The following is a 15,235-nucleotide window of genomic DNA, read 5'->3' on the forward strand; positions in this document are numbered from 1 at the left end:
GTAATGGGCACCTTGATAATGTCTATAAAATGTGCTGAAATTTGGCCAATTTCTAAACATTTTTATCCTTTTATAGGGTAGCTTTTAATGCTGTCTGTCTTCACATATTTTTGGTGTGTGGACCAAGTAATTCTTATGACCAGTGTACAGAGTTTTTCACGTTTTCTCAGAATTTTGTGTAATTCTAGGGGGGTGAGTGTAACAGGTATGAAAATTATAATTCGCTTTAAGTATAGAATTACACAAAATATGTGTTTTATCTAATGTGTTAGTAAGTATACCTGAGGAGTTTGTTAGTGTGTGTCTTCTCCTTTAAATTTCTAAGGGAGCTCACGCTGTTTAATTTCCTGTTTTGCGCCCCGCCTCTTCCCTTTCTGGACTGATTATGCATAGGAGAGGTGGGTGTCTGCTAAGCTCCAATTAATCTTTAATCATCTTTACTTTATAAATAACTTTTATAGCTAGTTTTCATGTTTAAATAATATTTATACCTTTATTTTCACATATATTTCATTATTTTTGTGTTATCACTTAAATTGAGGTTTTGATTAACTTTAGCCTAACTGAAGCATGTGAATGCTAAATGCATTGCACTTTACTTTTAACAGAAAAGCTGTAAAGGGCGAAGACACACTGTAAAAGCTGTGCTTTTTGATTAATTCTCAGGTATGTTTTGTCACTTTGTTAATATTGTTTGGAGCTTTGTTCTATCTTTCTCTTCATCTCTTCCCTTTCTGGACTGATTATGCATGGGAGAGAAAAGCTGTAAAGGGCGAAGACACACTGTAAAAGCTGTGCTTTTTGATTAATTCTCAGTGAGTAAAGAGCCGTCACAACTGCAGATCTCCGACTGGTTATTCCATAATAAAACAAAGAAAACACAACGCAGAACCGGTTACATATATATATATATATATATATATATATATATATATATATATATATATATATATATATATATAAGTCTGATGGACGCTCAAACGATACAGACTGATGACATATGGATGATATGGTCAGTCAGACGTCTAGTGGGATTGTTTATATTTTTATATATCAAATTTCTATATACGGATAATAGTCTAATAATAATAATAATAATAAATCACCGTTTTATACATTAGAGTAAAGCCAATGTGAACTTGCAGTTTGAAATGCTGCATTATTGTTTTAAAAGTAGGCCTAAAATGTCTCCTTTGACTCCTTTATGCAGTAAACGTGTAAAGTTCGGTGAAGTGCATCATTAGCTCCCTAAACACTAATAACCAACAGCTGCTGCTGAGTTTACAGGTGTGTAAATGTGCTTCCGCTCAGTTTGGCGCGTCTCATCCATTTTTCCCGCGGTTTTGTTCAGCATTTCGTCATCGCGTGGCATCATTTGGTAGCGGATCCTCCTGAGGACAGAAACAGAGCAGAGGAGAAAGAGAAAGAGGATGAAAGAGAAGACACGACACTCTTCTTTCAGCGCACTTCATCCGAGGAAACACACGCACGCGCACACACATGCACGCGCGCGCACACACACACATCTGTTGTTCATCCGCTGCTCGCTCCGCACGGCAGTACAAGCATGAAGTGTGTTTTCTGTCGGCTGTTTGTCCTCCTCCTGTGGATTATTAATGATTCAGGAATATGTGCGTCTCATCAAGGGATCCCCCTGTCAGTGTGAGTACACTTTATTTAGATCATTTCGCGGTTACAGTAGTGATGATGATGATGATATACCGGTGTTCTACATCTGCACCTCAGATTTCATTCTCATTTATTATAGCGCTGATATTCTGATTTCGTCCATCTGTGAGTGCATTCAACTTTATTTTTTCGCCTGTATTAATTCATGTTAACAATAACAATAAATGTTCATGATTTTAGTCATTTTCCACCAACATTTCTTAACTTTTCTTTTGATTTTAAAGTTTTAATACATTTTAAATCTGACAAATAGCTTACCATATACATTTATAACTTATTATAGCGCTGCTATACTGATTTTGTACATCTGTGAGTACATTTCACTTCATCTTTTCGCCTTTATTATAGTGCTGAAATTATAGCCTATTGATATTAGGCTATATTCAATAATGCTGACAATGAAGGACATATCAAATGTTGCTATCACAAGAAATGTTTATGAATTTAGTGTTTTTTTGTAATTATTTTTTAATAATAATAATAATAATAATAATAATAATAATAATAATTATAACAACAATAATAATAATTATTAGTATTTTATTTTTTAAAAAATTATTATTATTTTATTTTTACTTTTACTTTTGATTTAGAAATTTGTTATATATTTTAAATTGTATAATAGTTTACCATATAGATTTAAAACAATATTGCAGCATTTCACCCTGCAAGTTCACATTAAGGTAAACTGGCTTTACTCTAATGTGAAAACAGTGATTTATTATTATTATTATTATTATTATTATTATTAGACTATTATGCGTATATAGAAATTTGATATATGAAAATATAAACAATCCCACTAGACGTCTGACTGACCATATCATCCATATCATGTCTGTTTTGCCTCAGTCTGTATCATTTGAATGCATGACAACTTCATATATGGATTTCATATTACAACATACACTCATTATATATATATATATATATATATATATATACACACACACACACACACACACACACACACACACACACACACACACACACACATACATACATACATACATATATATATATATATATATATATATATATATATATATATATATATATATATATATATAAAATTTGGCTTAATAAATTTTTACACCAAAATTTTTAAACTTTTTTTCTTTTGATTTTAAAGTTTTGATATGTTTTAAATTTGATGAACAAACTATATAAGGCGGCACGGTGGCTCAGTGGTTAGCACTGTCGTCCTACAGCAGGAAGGTCGCTGCTTTGAGTCCCGGCTGGGCCAGTTGGTGCTTCTGTGTGGAGTTTGCATGTTCTCCCCGTGTTGGCGTGGGTTTCCTCTGGGTGCTCCGGCTTCAATTTAGTTGATGAACTAAATTGGCGGCGAGGCAGTGGCGCAGTAGGTAGTGCTGTCGCCTCACAGCAAGAAGGTCGCTGGTTCGAGCCTCGGCTCAGTTGGCGTTTCTGTGTGGAGTTTGCATGTTCTCCCTGCATTTGCGTAGGTTTCCTCCGGGTGCTCCGGTTTCCCCCACAGTCCAAAGGCATGCGGTACAGATGAATTGGGTAGGCTAAATTGTCCATAGTGTATGAGTGTGTGTGGATGTTTCCCAGAGATGGGTTGCGGCTGGAAGGGCATCTGCTGCGTAAAAACTTGCTGGATAAGTTGGCGGTTCATTCCGCTGTGGTGACCCCAGATTAATAAATGGAAATGAATGAATGAACTAAATTGGCTGTAGTGAATGAATGTGTGTGTGAATAAGTGTGTATGGGTGTTTCCCAGTTCTACTGGAAGGGCATCTGCTGCGTAAAACATTTGTCGGCATTTGTTGAACTGTCTAACCATTCAATGTTGTGCACATTTTTCTTCATGCGTGATACTTAGTCAAGTTGCACTGCTTTCATTCCCGTTGATTGCAGTTCTGTTCATTTTATGTTTCTCATAACTATTTCTTTCTTCATTCCAGTGTGAAACTTTGGGCTTCGGCGTTTGGCGGAGAGATAAAATCCATCGCAGCTAAATATTCAGGCTCTCAGCTGCTGCAAAAGGTAAACTGAGCTGTGCTGAGCTGTGCATTTACAGCAACACCGCCACAACCAAACTGTGCAGAGCAAGGGCGGACAGTACACTTGGGTTGAATATTGAGTGTGTGTGTTTGTGTGTGTGTGTGTGTGCTTCCGTCGTCCTTTTTACATTATATATGCATTTTCAAATCAGCTTTTTCGCAAGCAGTTTTTTTTATTGTATACATTAATTTCTCTTATTATCTATATACCTTAGAGCACAGGTGTCAAACTCCGTTCCAAAAGGGCCGCAGCTCTGCACAGTTTAGTTTCAACCCTAATTAAACACACCTGATCAAACTAATTGAGTCCTTTAGGCTTGTTTGAAACCTACAGGTAAGTGTGTTGGAGCAGGGTTGGAACTAAACTGTGCAGGGCTTCGGCCCTCCAGGAATTGAGTTTGACACCCCTGCCTTAGGGTGTGTCTTATTGCATATAAAACAACAGACAGCAGAGTTTATGTCTCAAAAGCTCACGACAGCAAATGTTTAAATGTGGATTTAGCGTATTTTAATAAGTTAATCAGGTTTCAGGTGCTGTATGTCAGTTGTTGACTCTTCTTAATTATAAGAACACCATAAAATGTTTGCAGACATTGAGGAAACATGCTCAGTGAACATTCTTGTTTATCAGAAAAACAATGCTGAAGTCAGATATTCTGCGTCAAACGTGTGTATTCCATGTTGGAATGTCTGACTTTGCTTTGATCTGTGTGACTCCGCCCACTGCCACTTTAGCCAATTATACACTCACCGGCCACTTTATTAGGTACACCTTACTAGTACCGGGTTGGACCCCTTTTGCCTTCAGAACTGCTTTAATCCTTCATGGCGTAGATTCAGCAAGCTACTGGAAATATTCCTCAGAGATTTTGCTCCATATTGTCATGATAGCATCACACAGTTGATGCAGATTTGTCGGCTGCACATCCATGATGCCAATCTCCCGTTCCACCACATCCCAAAGCTGCTCTATTGGATTGAGCTCTGGTGACTGTGGAGGCCATTTGAGTACAGTGAACTCATCGTCATGTTCATCAGTCTGAGATGATTGAGCTTTATGACATGCTGCGTTATCCTGCTGGAAGTAGCCATCAGAAGATGGAGACACTGTGCTCATAAAGGGATGGACATGGTCAGCAGCAATACTCAGGTAGGCTGTGGCGTTGATGCTCAATTGGTACTAATGGACCCAAAGAAAATCTCCCCCACACCATTACACCACCACCACCAGCCTGAACCGCTGATACAAGGCAGGATGATCCATGCTTTCGTGTTGTTGAGGCCAAAGTGTGAGCCGAGCATCCGAATGTGTCAGCAGAAATGGAGACTCATCAGAGCAGCAACGTTTCTCCAATCTTCTATTGTCCAGTTTTGGTGAGTCTGTGTGAATTGTAGCCTCAGTTTCCTGTTCTTAGCTGACAGGAGCGGCACCCGGTGTGCTCTTCTGCTGCTGTAGCCCATCCGCCTCAAGGTTGGACGTGTTGTGTGTTCAGAGATGCTCTTCTGCAGAGCTCGGTTGTAGCGAGTGCTTATTTGAGTTACTGTTGCCTTTCTATCAGCTGGAACCAGTCTGGCCATTCTCCTCTGACCTCTGGCCTCATCAACAAGGCATTTGCGCCCACAGAACTGCCGCTCACTGCATATTTCCTCTTTGTCGGAGCATTCTCTGTAAACCCTAGAGATGGTTGTGCGTGAACATTCTAGTAGATCAGCAGTTTCTGAAATACTCAGAGCAGCCCGTCTGCCTAAATCCTCTTTCTTCCCCATTCTGATGCTCGCTTAGAACTGACCATGTCTACATGCCTACATGTCTAAATGCATTGAGCTGCTGCCATGTGATTGGCTGGTTAGAAATTTGCGTTAACAAGCAGTTGGACAGGTGTACCTAATATAATGAACGTTGAGTGTTTTTCAGCACACCGGGTTGCCAAATAGTGGAAAACAGTGTTTTTAATTTCAGTCATGAAGGCTCTCAATATATGTGGATAGAGTTGAAAATGTGCCCTCTGGTGGACAGAAGCAGAAGCAGCAATGCGGATTCACAGTTATAAAAATACACATGAGGTGGTTTTTAATTAGCAAATAATGCTAATGTTACAAATGTCAACATTAGCTGAGTAGTTTAAAGTTTAAGGCTCGATCATCAGGCACACTCGCTCCGGTTTGTGTCGTCAATCTGGCAACCTTTGTGTAACAAAAACCTTCAGTATTTTGAATTTGCACAGCAATACCTACTTCAACCACTAGGTGTAAATCATACATACTAATGTGATATACCGAAATGCGCTTAAAAATAGCAAACCTAGCTATTTACAGTAGATTCAGAACATTTTTTTGTTTTAAACGTGACCAAATAAACAGATTATACTCATTTTTTTGCGATCAGGGTTGATATTGGAGGGTTGTAATTGCAAGCTTTGAATAGCATGAATGGCATATCAATGTATCACTGTCAGATATACTCTTTTTAAAGCCGTTCTCTCTATCAGTATAAGGTTTTTATCTTGTCCTGTGGTGTCTTTTACCAGTAAAGTGAGTGTGTGCTCGTGTTTTTGCAGTTCCCTGTGATCACACACACACCAGCACATGTTCTGTACACACGCATACACACAATCTACGCTAATTAAACCACCCACGAGCTTCAAGCCCGCATCGGTGTGTTGGTTTGTGCTCGTGATCTTCCTTCTCATCCAGGTCAGTGTGTTATTATGAGAAAAGTAGGATCTGTAATGGGTCAGAGGGCTCTTATGAGCAATCAGTGTGCTTTGCGTGCAATATTTAGTTTAAATTCACCTCTTATTGCTTAATCCTGTGTGCCGTATGTACAGTTCAGGGATTTATGGCAGTCAGCAACCAATTTAATGATCCAAACTGAACAATTAATTGGTAAAGGTGTATTTAAATGTGCATCAGTGTTTCATCTGTACGCTTGCAGGGTAAATCATTCAGGTTTTGAGTCATTTGTGTTGCCAGATCTCAGCAGAAAAAACAGCATTTATGATAAAGCTAAATAAATGCTTTATATTGAAAATTTATATTGCATCCCACGCCTGTTTATTTGTGTCAGTTAATTTAAAGTTGGGATTTATTTATAATCTGAAAGTTTTTATTAGTGTATGGTTTAATAGGAAAATATGTTTGGTTGACTATCAGAACATCTGCATTCTGAGGGTTAATTTTTTGACAAACTCACCTTTTTAAAGTTGTCCAAAATAAGTGTTTAGCAATGCACATTACTAATTAAAATAACACTTCAGTATTATGTCAGTTTGGTGATTCATCCACAATATTCTTAGCCTTAATATTCTTAATATTCAATATTCTTACTGTTAGTTTGCTATGAAAGAATGATGGACAAAAAGAAAGGCCCACCCCCTACTTAATATTCAGTTACAGTTGTAAGTACATCACCGTATAGAAATAAAGCCCCACCCCCACTCAATATTCCGTTTCAGTTGGAATTACATCACCATATAGAAATAAAGCCCCGCCCCCTGCTCAATATTCAGGTTCAGTTGGAAGTACATCAGCATACTGAAATAAAGCCCCGCCTCCTACTCAATATTCAGGTTCAGTTGGAAGTACATCAGCATACTAAAAATAAAGCCCCGCCTCCTACTCAATATTCAGGTTCAGTTGAAAGTACATCACCATAATAAAATAAAGCCCCGCCTCCTACTCAATATTCAGGTTCAGTTGGAAGTACATCAGCATACTAAAATAAAGCCCCGCCCTCTGCTTAATATTCAGGTTCAGTTGGAAGTACATCAGCATACTGAAATAAAGCCCTGCCTCCTACTCAATATTCAGGTTCAGTTGGAAGTACATCAGCATACTGAAATAAAGCCCCGCCCTCTGCTTAATATTCAGGTTCAGTTGGAAGTACATCAGCATACTGAAATAAAGCCCTGCCTCCTACTCAATATTCAGGTTCAGTTGGAAGTACATCATGCAAATAAGCTCTGCCCCTTCTTAATATTCAGTTTCAGTTGAAAGTACATCAACGTGCTAAAATAAAGTCCGCCTCCTACTCGATATTCAGTTTCAGTTGCAAGTGCATCAACATACTGAAATAAAGCCCCGCCCCTACTTAATATTCAGGTTCAGTTGGAAGGATATTGAAATGAACCTTGCCCCTACTTAATATTCATGTTCAGTTGGAAGGACATCAGCATACTGAAATAAAGCCCCGGCCCCTAATCAATATTCATGTTCAATTGGAAGTCCATCAACATACTGAAATAAACCCCGCCCTTATTTAATATTCAGTTTCAGTTGCAAGTACATCAACATACTGAAATAAACCCCGCCCTTATTTAATATTCAGTTTCAGTTGCAAGTACATCAACATACTGAAATAAAGCCCCACCCCCTACTCAATATCCAGGTTTAGTTGGAAGCACATCAGCATACTGAAATAAAGCCCCGCCCCTAATTAATATTCATGTTCAATTGGAAGTCCATCAGCATACTGAAATAAACCCCGCCCCTACTCAATATCCAGGTTCAGTTGGAAGCACATCAGCATGCTGAAATAAATGATGCTCCATACACTAACAGACGGATAGTTTACAGGAATGACTGCTGTATTTAAATGCATGGTGTCACTCCAAAAACTTTAGTGTGTGCGTGCGTGTGTGTGTGCATGTGTGTGTGTGTGTATGTTGGTATTGCTTTTTCTTCAAAAAGGCAGTGTGACAGTTGGTGGTGTGTGTGTGTGCTGCTAAGTAAAGCGGATGGCAGCCCGAGGGGCAGATTATCTGTGTGACGCTTTAAAAAGAAGAAAGCGAACATGCCTGGTGAGTAGACAGAAAGGCAGCGAGGAGAAAAACAGAGCGGAGGGCATCAGAGGAGAAGAAAAGGAAAGAGGCGTATGACAGGAGCCCAGAGGAGGAGATGCGTGCCGAGAAAGAGGAGAGCAGAGTGTGGAGTAATGTCAATGAACTGGTGTAAGTGTGTCCCCAGGCCGTGTGTGTGTGTGTGTGTGTGGATCTAGTATTCATCATGTTGAGGGAACCAAATGTCTTGCGTATAGAAATACCAGTAAATTCTGACCTTACGGGGACATTTTTCAGTCTCCATGAGGAAACCGGCTCATAAATCAGACAGAATGAAGTGCTGTGAGTGCAGAATGTTTGTAGTGAGGGTCGAGTTCATATACAGTCTGTACAGTAGAAACATTAGTACAGATATGGAGAGAGCCTGTGTGTGTGCACGCATGTATTTTGCGTGTGTGTGTGTCTGAGTATGTGTGTGCATGTATTTGGGAGTGTGTGTGTGTGTCTAAGTGTGTGTGCATGTATATGTTTGTGTATGTGCATGTATTTAGTTTGTTGTGTGTGTGTGTGTGTGTGTGTGTGTGTGTGTGTGTGTCTGTGTGTCTAAGTGTGTGTGCATGTATATGTTTGTGTATGTGCATGTATTTAATTTGTTGTGTGTGTGTGTGTGTGTGTGTGTCTGTGTGTCTAAGTGTGTGTGCATGTATATGTTTGTGTATGTGCATGTATTTAGTTTGTTGTGTGTGTGTGTGTGTGTGTTTCTGTGTGTCTAAGTGTGTGTGCATGTATATGTTTGTGTATGTGCATGTATTTAGTTTGTTGTGTGTGTGTGTGTGTGTGTGTGTGTCTAAGTGTGTGTGCATGTATATGTTTGTGTATATGCATGTATTTAGTTTGTTGTGTGTGTGTGTGTGTGTGTGTGTGAACTCATCAGAGCAGCAGTGTCTGGGCATGGATGATAGCGGACCCTCAGGTGGTTTGAGCAGTGATGGAACATTAAGGCCTGGAGCAAAAGAACGGCTGAAGAACTGGAGCACACTGCAGAAGAGAGTTCAGGCTGATCAGTGCGGGACGGAAATGTGCTCCAGTCCCCATCCCCATTCACTCTCACACTATATCCTCATCTTCATCATCCTCAAAATAATCTGCATCATCATCAGTCTCATCACCATCTTCATCATTCTAGTCATCTTAATCACTCGTCTTCATCATCATCCTCATTATCCTCAACATCATCTTCATCCTGAACATCTTCATCATCCTCACCATCTTCATCATTGTAGTCATCTTAATCACTCATCTTCATCATTCTTGTCATCCTCACCCTCATCATCTTCTTCATTATCTTCATCATCTTCAACATCATGTTCTTCACCCTTAACATCTTCATCATTCATCTTTCTTATCTTCAACTTCTTCATCCTCAACGTCATCTTCATAATCTTCATCCTCCTCAACATCATCTTCATCCTGAGCATCTTTTTCATCCTCAACATCTTCATCATTCTAGTTATCTTAATCGCGCATCTAATCATCTTGATCCTCAACATAATCTTCATCATCTTCATCATCCTCAACATTGTTCTTCATCCTGAACATCTTCATCATTCTCACCATCTTCATCATTGTAGTCATCTTAATCACTCATCTTCATCAATCTTGTCATCCTCACCCTCATCATCTTCTTCATCATCTTCATCCTCCTCAACATCATCTTCTTCATCCTGAGCATCTTTTTCATCCTCGACATCTTCATCATTCTAGTTATCTTAATCGCGCATCCTCATCATCTTCATCGTCAACATTGTTCTTCATCCTGAACATCTTCATCATCCTCGACATCTTAATCATTCTAGTCATCTTAATCACTCATCTTCATCCTCATCCTCAACATCTTCTTCCTCAACATGTTTTTCATCCTGAACATCTTCATCCTCAGCATAATCTTTATCATCTTCATCATTCTAGCCATCTTAATCACTCATCTTCATCATTCTCATCTTCACTGCCATCATCTTCATCCTAATCTTCTTCACTCATCTTCATCCTCATCATCATCATCCTCAGTCTTCATCCTCATTCTTGTTTCAACTGAGCTTGCTTCATTCTGCTTCATCATCATCATCATCATCACACATTAAACAGCTCATATGATCATTGCATCGGAGAAATCTCATGTTTCAAGGTTAAATCAAGGGAAACTGTGTGTGTGTGTGTGTCTCACAGGAAGTGATCAATCTCCTTTCCAGATCAATAAACCTATTCAACTCAGTGTTTATATGCTGAGCGCATGTTCAGTTCTTTATAGACATCTTCCATTTCTGACATGTGAAAATCATTCATTCATTCATTCATTCATTCATTCATTCATTCATTCATTCATTTTCTTTTCAACTTTGTCCCTTTATTAATCTGGGGTCGCCACAGCGGAATGAATCACCAACTTATCCAGCATGTTTTACACAGCGGAAGCCCTTCCAGCTGCAACCCATCATTGGAAAACATCCATACACACACACTACAGCCAGTTTAGTTGATCAATTCCCCTATAGCGCATGTGTTTGGACTGTGGAGAAACCGGAGCACCCGGAGGGAAACCCACGCCAACACAGGGAGAACATGCAAACTCCACACAGAAACACCAACTGACCCAGCTGGGACTCGAACCAAAGACCTTCTTGCTGTGAGGCGAGAGCACTACCCACTATGCCATCGCGCTGCCCTTTTTGATAAATATATATATATATATAAACATTGAAAGAATCTGGTGTTTCTGTGTGGAGTTTGCATGTTCTCCCTGTGTTAGCGTGGGTTTCCTCCGGGTGCTCTGGTTTCTCCACAGTCCAAACACATGCGCTATAGGAGAATTGATCAACTAAACTGGCTGTAGTGTGTGTATGTGTGTGTGTGTGTGAATGAGTGAGTGTGTATGGGTGTTTCCTAAGAATGGGTTGCTGCTGGCAGGCCATCCGCTGTGTGAAACATGCTGAAATAGTTAGCGGTTCATTCCACTGTGGAGACCCCTGATTAATAAAGGGACTAAGCCGAAGGAAAATGAGTGTATGGGTGTGAGTGTTAATGAGTGTGTATGGGTGTTTCCCAGTACTGGGTTGCAGCTGGAAGCCCATCCGCTGTGTGAAACATGCTGGAATAGTTAGCGGTTCATTCCACTGTGGAGACCCCTGATTAATAAAGAGATTAAGCCAAAGGAAATATGAGAATGAGTGTATGAGTGTGTGTATATGAATGTGTGTATGTGTGTTTCCTATTGCTGGGTTGCAGCTGGAAGGTCATGCGCTGTGTGATGCATGCTGGAATAGTTAGCGGTTCATTCCACTGTGGAGACCCCTGATTAATAAAGGGATTAAGCCGAAGGAAAATGAGTGTATGAGTGTGAGTGTTAATGAGTGTGTATGGGTGTTTCCCAGTAATGGGTTGCAGCTTGAAAGGCATCAGCTGTATAAAACATATGCTGGAATAATTGGCGGTTCATTCTGCTGTGGCAACCGCTGATAAATCAGAGACTTAAAGGAAAGAAAATATATTATCACATATAGTTTTGTTTCTGCTAATGTCTGTGCATCACATAAACATAGTAAATATGTATAACACACAAACACACGTCAACACAAGTGTTTATTTTTAATGTTATTAATCTTTGCCCAACATTAATTTTCAGATGCAGATTCAGAGTTTTAGTCTTGTTTTTTCTCCAAATATCTCAGAACTCTTAAATTAAGAAGATAAGCAGTGACTGTAGTGTTGTTTTCAGAAATAATGAAGTCTGTTTTTGCTAAAACTAAGTGAGAGAAAGCATGATCTGCAGTGTGCTGATATATAAAGCATATACTGTATAGCTCAATTAAATAAAGTGTTTTCCTCTGTGTATGTCAAACAGAACAAAGGCAAACCGTGTGCTTTAAACCGTCCGCATGGCCGTACGCCCTGTGTGAAATGTGTTTATATAATGGCTCCTAATGACTCTGAAGCGCAGAGTGTGGAGTAATTAATGTTTTAAAGGTGTCCTGCTGTAGTAGTCCTATTTTTACAGTGTGGAGGTGCGTTTGCCCACACAACACTCCTGCACTTCAACTATTAGAGCCACTGCAGAGTTCACACACCTACTGGAATCAAGCCTGTGTGTGTGTGTGCGTGTGTGCGCGTGTGTGTGTGTGTGTGTGTGTGTGTGCGTGTGTGTGTGCGCGTGTGTCTGTGCGTGCGTGCGTGTGTGTGTGCGCGTGCGTGTGTGTGCGCGCGTGCGTGCGTGCGTGCGTGTGTGCGTGTGCGTGTGTGTGTGTGCGCGTGTGTGTGCGTGTGTGTGTGTGCGTGTGTGCGTGCGTGCGTGCGTGCGTGTGTGTGTGTGTGTGTGTGTGTGGAGGATAATATTAAATTACTTTACTAATGCATTTCAACACAACTGCTGGAACCACACTGGAAAAACATGTGTAAATGAGCAGTTTTGCATATTTAGTGATCGATGTTTTTAATTTTCCCTGTTCTTTTCTGCTTTTGAGTTGCATTATAGGATCTTGATCTTTCTTTTGGTTACTTTTAAACTTAAAGTTGAGTTGTTGAGCATTTCTAATAGTTTGCAGTGTGTGTTGGTGCTGTCTAGGGTGGACCATTTATATGGATACACCTTAATAAAATGGGAATGGTTGGTCATATTAGCGTTAGGCAAACTTTTCAAGATGGGTGATGACCATGGTGGCCATTTTAAAGTCGGCCATCTTGGATCCAACTTTTGTTTTGTTTTCATAGGAGGAAGGTCATGTGACACATCAAACTTATTGGGAATTTCACAAGAAAAACAACGGTGTGCTTGGTTTAAACGTAACTTTATTCTTTCATGAGTTGTTGACAAGTTTCTGACCACTTGTGTTCAATGTGCTGGCCATTGTGTTGGATTGTCAATGCAAGCCTCTTCTCCCGCTCTTCACACACTGATAGCAACACCGCAGGAGAAATGCCAGCACAGGACTCCAGTATCCGTAGTTTCAGGTGCTGCACGTCTTGTATCTTCACACCATAGACCAGGGGTCACCAATCTCGGTCCTGGAGGGCCGGTGTTCCTGCAGGGTTTAGCTCCAACTTGCCTCAACACACCTGCTTGGATGTTTCAAGTATACCAAGTAAGACCTTGATCAGCTTATCCAGGTGTGTTTGATTAGGGTTGGAGCTAAAATCTCCAGGACACCGGCCCTCCAGGAACAAGTTTGGTGATCCCTGCCATAGACAATTACCTCCAGATGACCCCAAAGATAAAAGTCTAAGAGGGTCAGATCGAGAGACCATTCAGCTGGCCCACGACCACCAATCCACTTCTCAGGAAAGTGTTCATCTAGGAATGCTCTGACCTGACTTCCATAATGTGATGGTGCACCATCTTGCTGGAGAAACGTGCCCGCTTCAGTGCATACAGAGGGAAACACATCATCATAGCAATGTCAAATATCCAGTGGCCTTGACGTTTCCATTGATGAAGAATGGCCCCGCTATCCTTATTGTCTGTGGTGTGAGGATACAAGATGTGCAGCGCCTGAAACTACGGATACTGGAAGCCTGTGCTGGCATTTCTCCTGCGGTGTTGCTATCGGTGTGTGTATTACATGACGGTAATAGTTCGATTAAGGTGTTTACATGTTTGTTCGCACTTCAATATTGCGACTATAATCGGCGTACTCCACACATCTCATTAGGACCTTAATCTGATCAAATTAATGAACAATCACTGTTTACATGGTGGACTCTTAATCAGAGTACTGTCTTAATCGAACTAGAATCGAATGATTGGTGTGAATACTCACACTTGGTGAAATCAGGATGGTTTCATTCTCTCTGGTTTCTCATTGGATGGTAACGCTGCTTTATTCAGCAATCTTTTATTCAGGTTTTGTGCATGAATCTAATTTGCATCTTTGCATTGAAGCGCAGCTACTGAGAATAATGTCCTGGTGGAGGGTTTGAGCGTGTGCCGTTCCCCAAACCTCATCATGAAAGCAGCAGATTGTTGGTAAATGGATTCCCTCACACCCTGTTCACGGGTCATTAGCGGTGTTTCTCCAGGGCTCCTCCATGCCTTCCTCCATGATCATTTTCCTCCGCTCGCGTTTGTTCCTCTCTGCTGGAATATCTCTTTCATTTTGAAGGGAAATGGTGGAGAGGGGAACCAAATCTCCCGCAGAACCACTCATTTTTAACCCGTCTGGATCGGCTCTGTTTAATAACTCCAAACTTATTCTGTAACCCAGAGTTTGTTTCATTAAAAGTTCTTCATGCTGAAGTAAAATGCAAGAAGGCCTCTGGTTCAAGTCCCGTCTGGGTCAGTTGGCGTTTCAGTGTGGAGTTTGCATGTTCTCCCCGTGTTGTCGTGGATTTCCTTCGGGTGTTCCGGTTTCTCCCCAGTCCAAACACATGCGCTATAGGGGAATGAGTAGTGCATGAGTGTGTATGGGTGTTTCCCAGTACTGGGTTGCAGCTGGAAGGGCACTTGCTGCGTAAATCATATGCTGGAATAGTTGGTGGTTCATTCCGCTGTTGTGACCACTGATGAACAAAGGGACTAAGCTGAAGAAAAATAATTGAATGAATAAAATGCAAGCATGTGCATGAACACACACACACACACACACACACACACACACACACACACACACACACTAATTTGCATTTAAGCATTTAGCAGATGCTTTTATCCTCAGCAACTAACAAACAAAGAGCGAAAGCATTTAGTCAAAGAACAAC

At 40.5% G+C, this 15,235-nt stretch overlaps 1 protein-coding gene across 2 annotated transcripts in view; it reads left to right on the top strand.

The window, feature by feature from the left end:
- The first annotated feature begins 1,319 nt into the window (after positions 1-1,319).
- Positions 1,320-15,235, top strand: part of cacna2d3a (calcium channel, voltage-dependent, alpha 2/delta subunit 3a) — a 104,974-nt gene continuing 91,058 nt past the window's right edge. For both annotated transcript variants that reach the window (XM_009304342.5, XM_021478512.3), the window contains exons 1-2: positions 1,320-1,662; positions 3,615-3,696. In XM_009304342.5, the coding sequence (XP_009302617.1) occupies positions 1,568-1,662; positions 3,615-3,696 (177 nt within the window). In that variant the 5' untranslated portion in view covers positions 1,320-1,567. The remainder of the gene's footprint in view (positions 1,663-3,614; positions 3,697-15,235) is intronic.

Source organism: Danio rerio, chromosome 8, assembly GCF_049306965.1.
Source record: "Danio rerio strain Tuebingen ecotype United States chromosome 8, GRCz12tu, whole genome shotgun sequence".
NCBI lineage: Eukaryota > Metazoa > Chordata > Actinopteri > Cypriniformes > Danionidae > Danio > Danio rerio.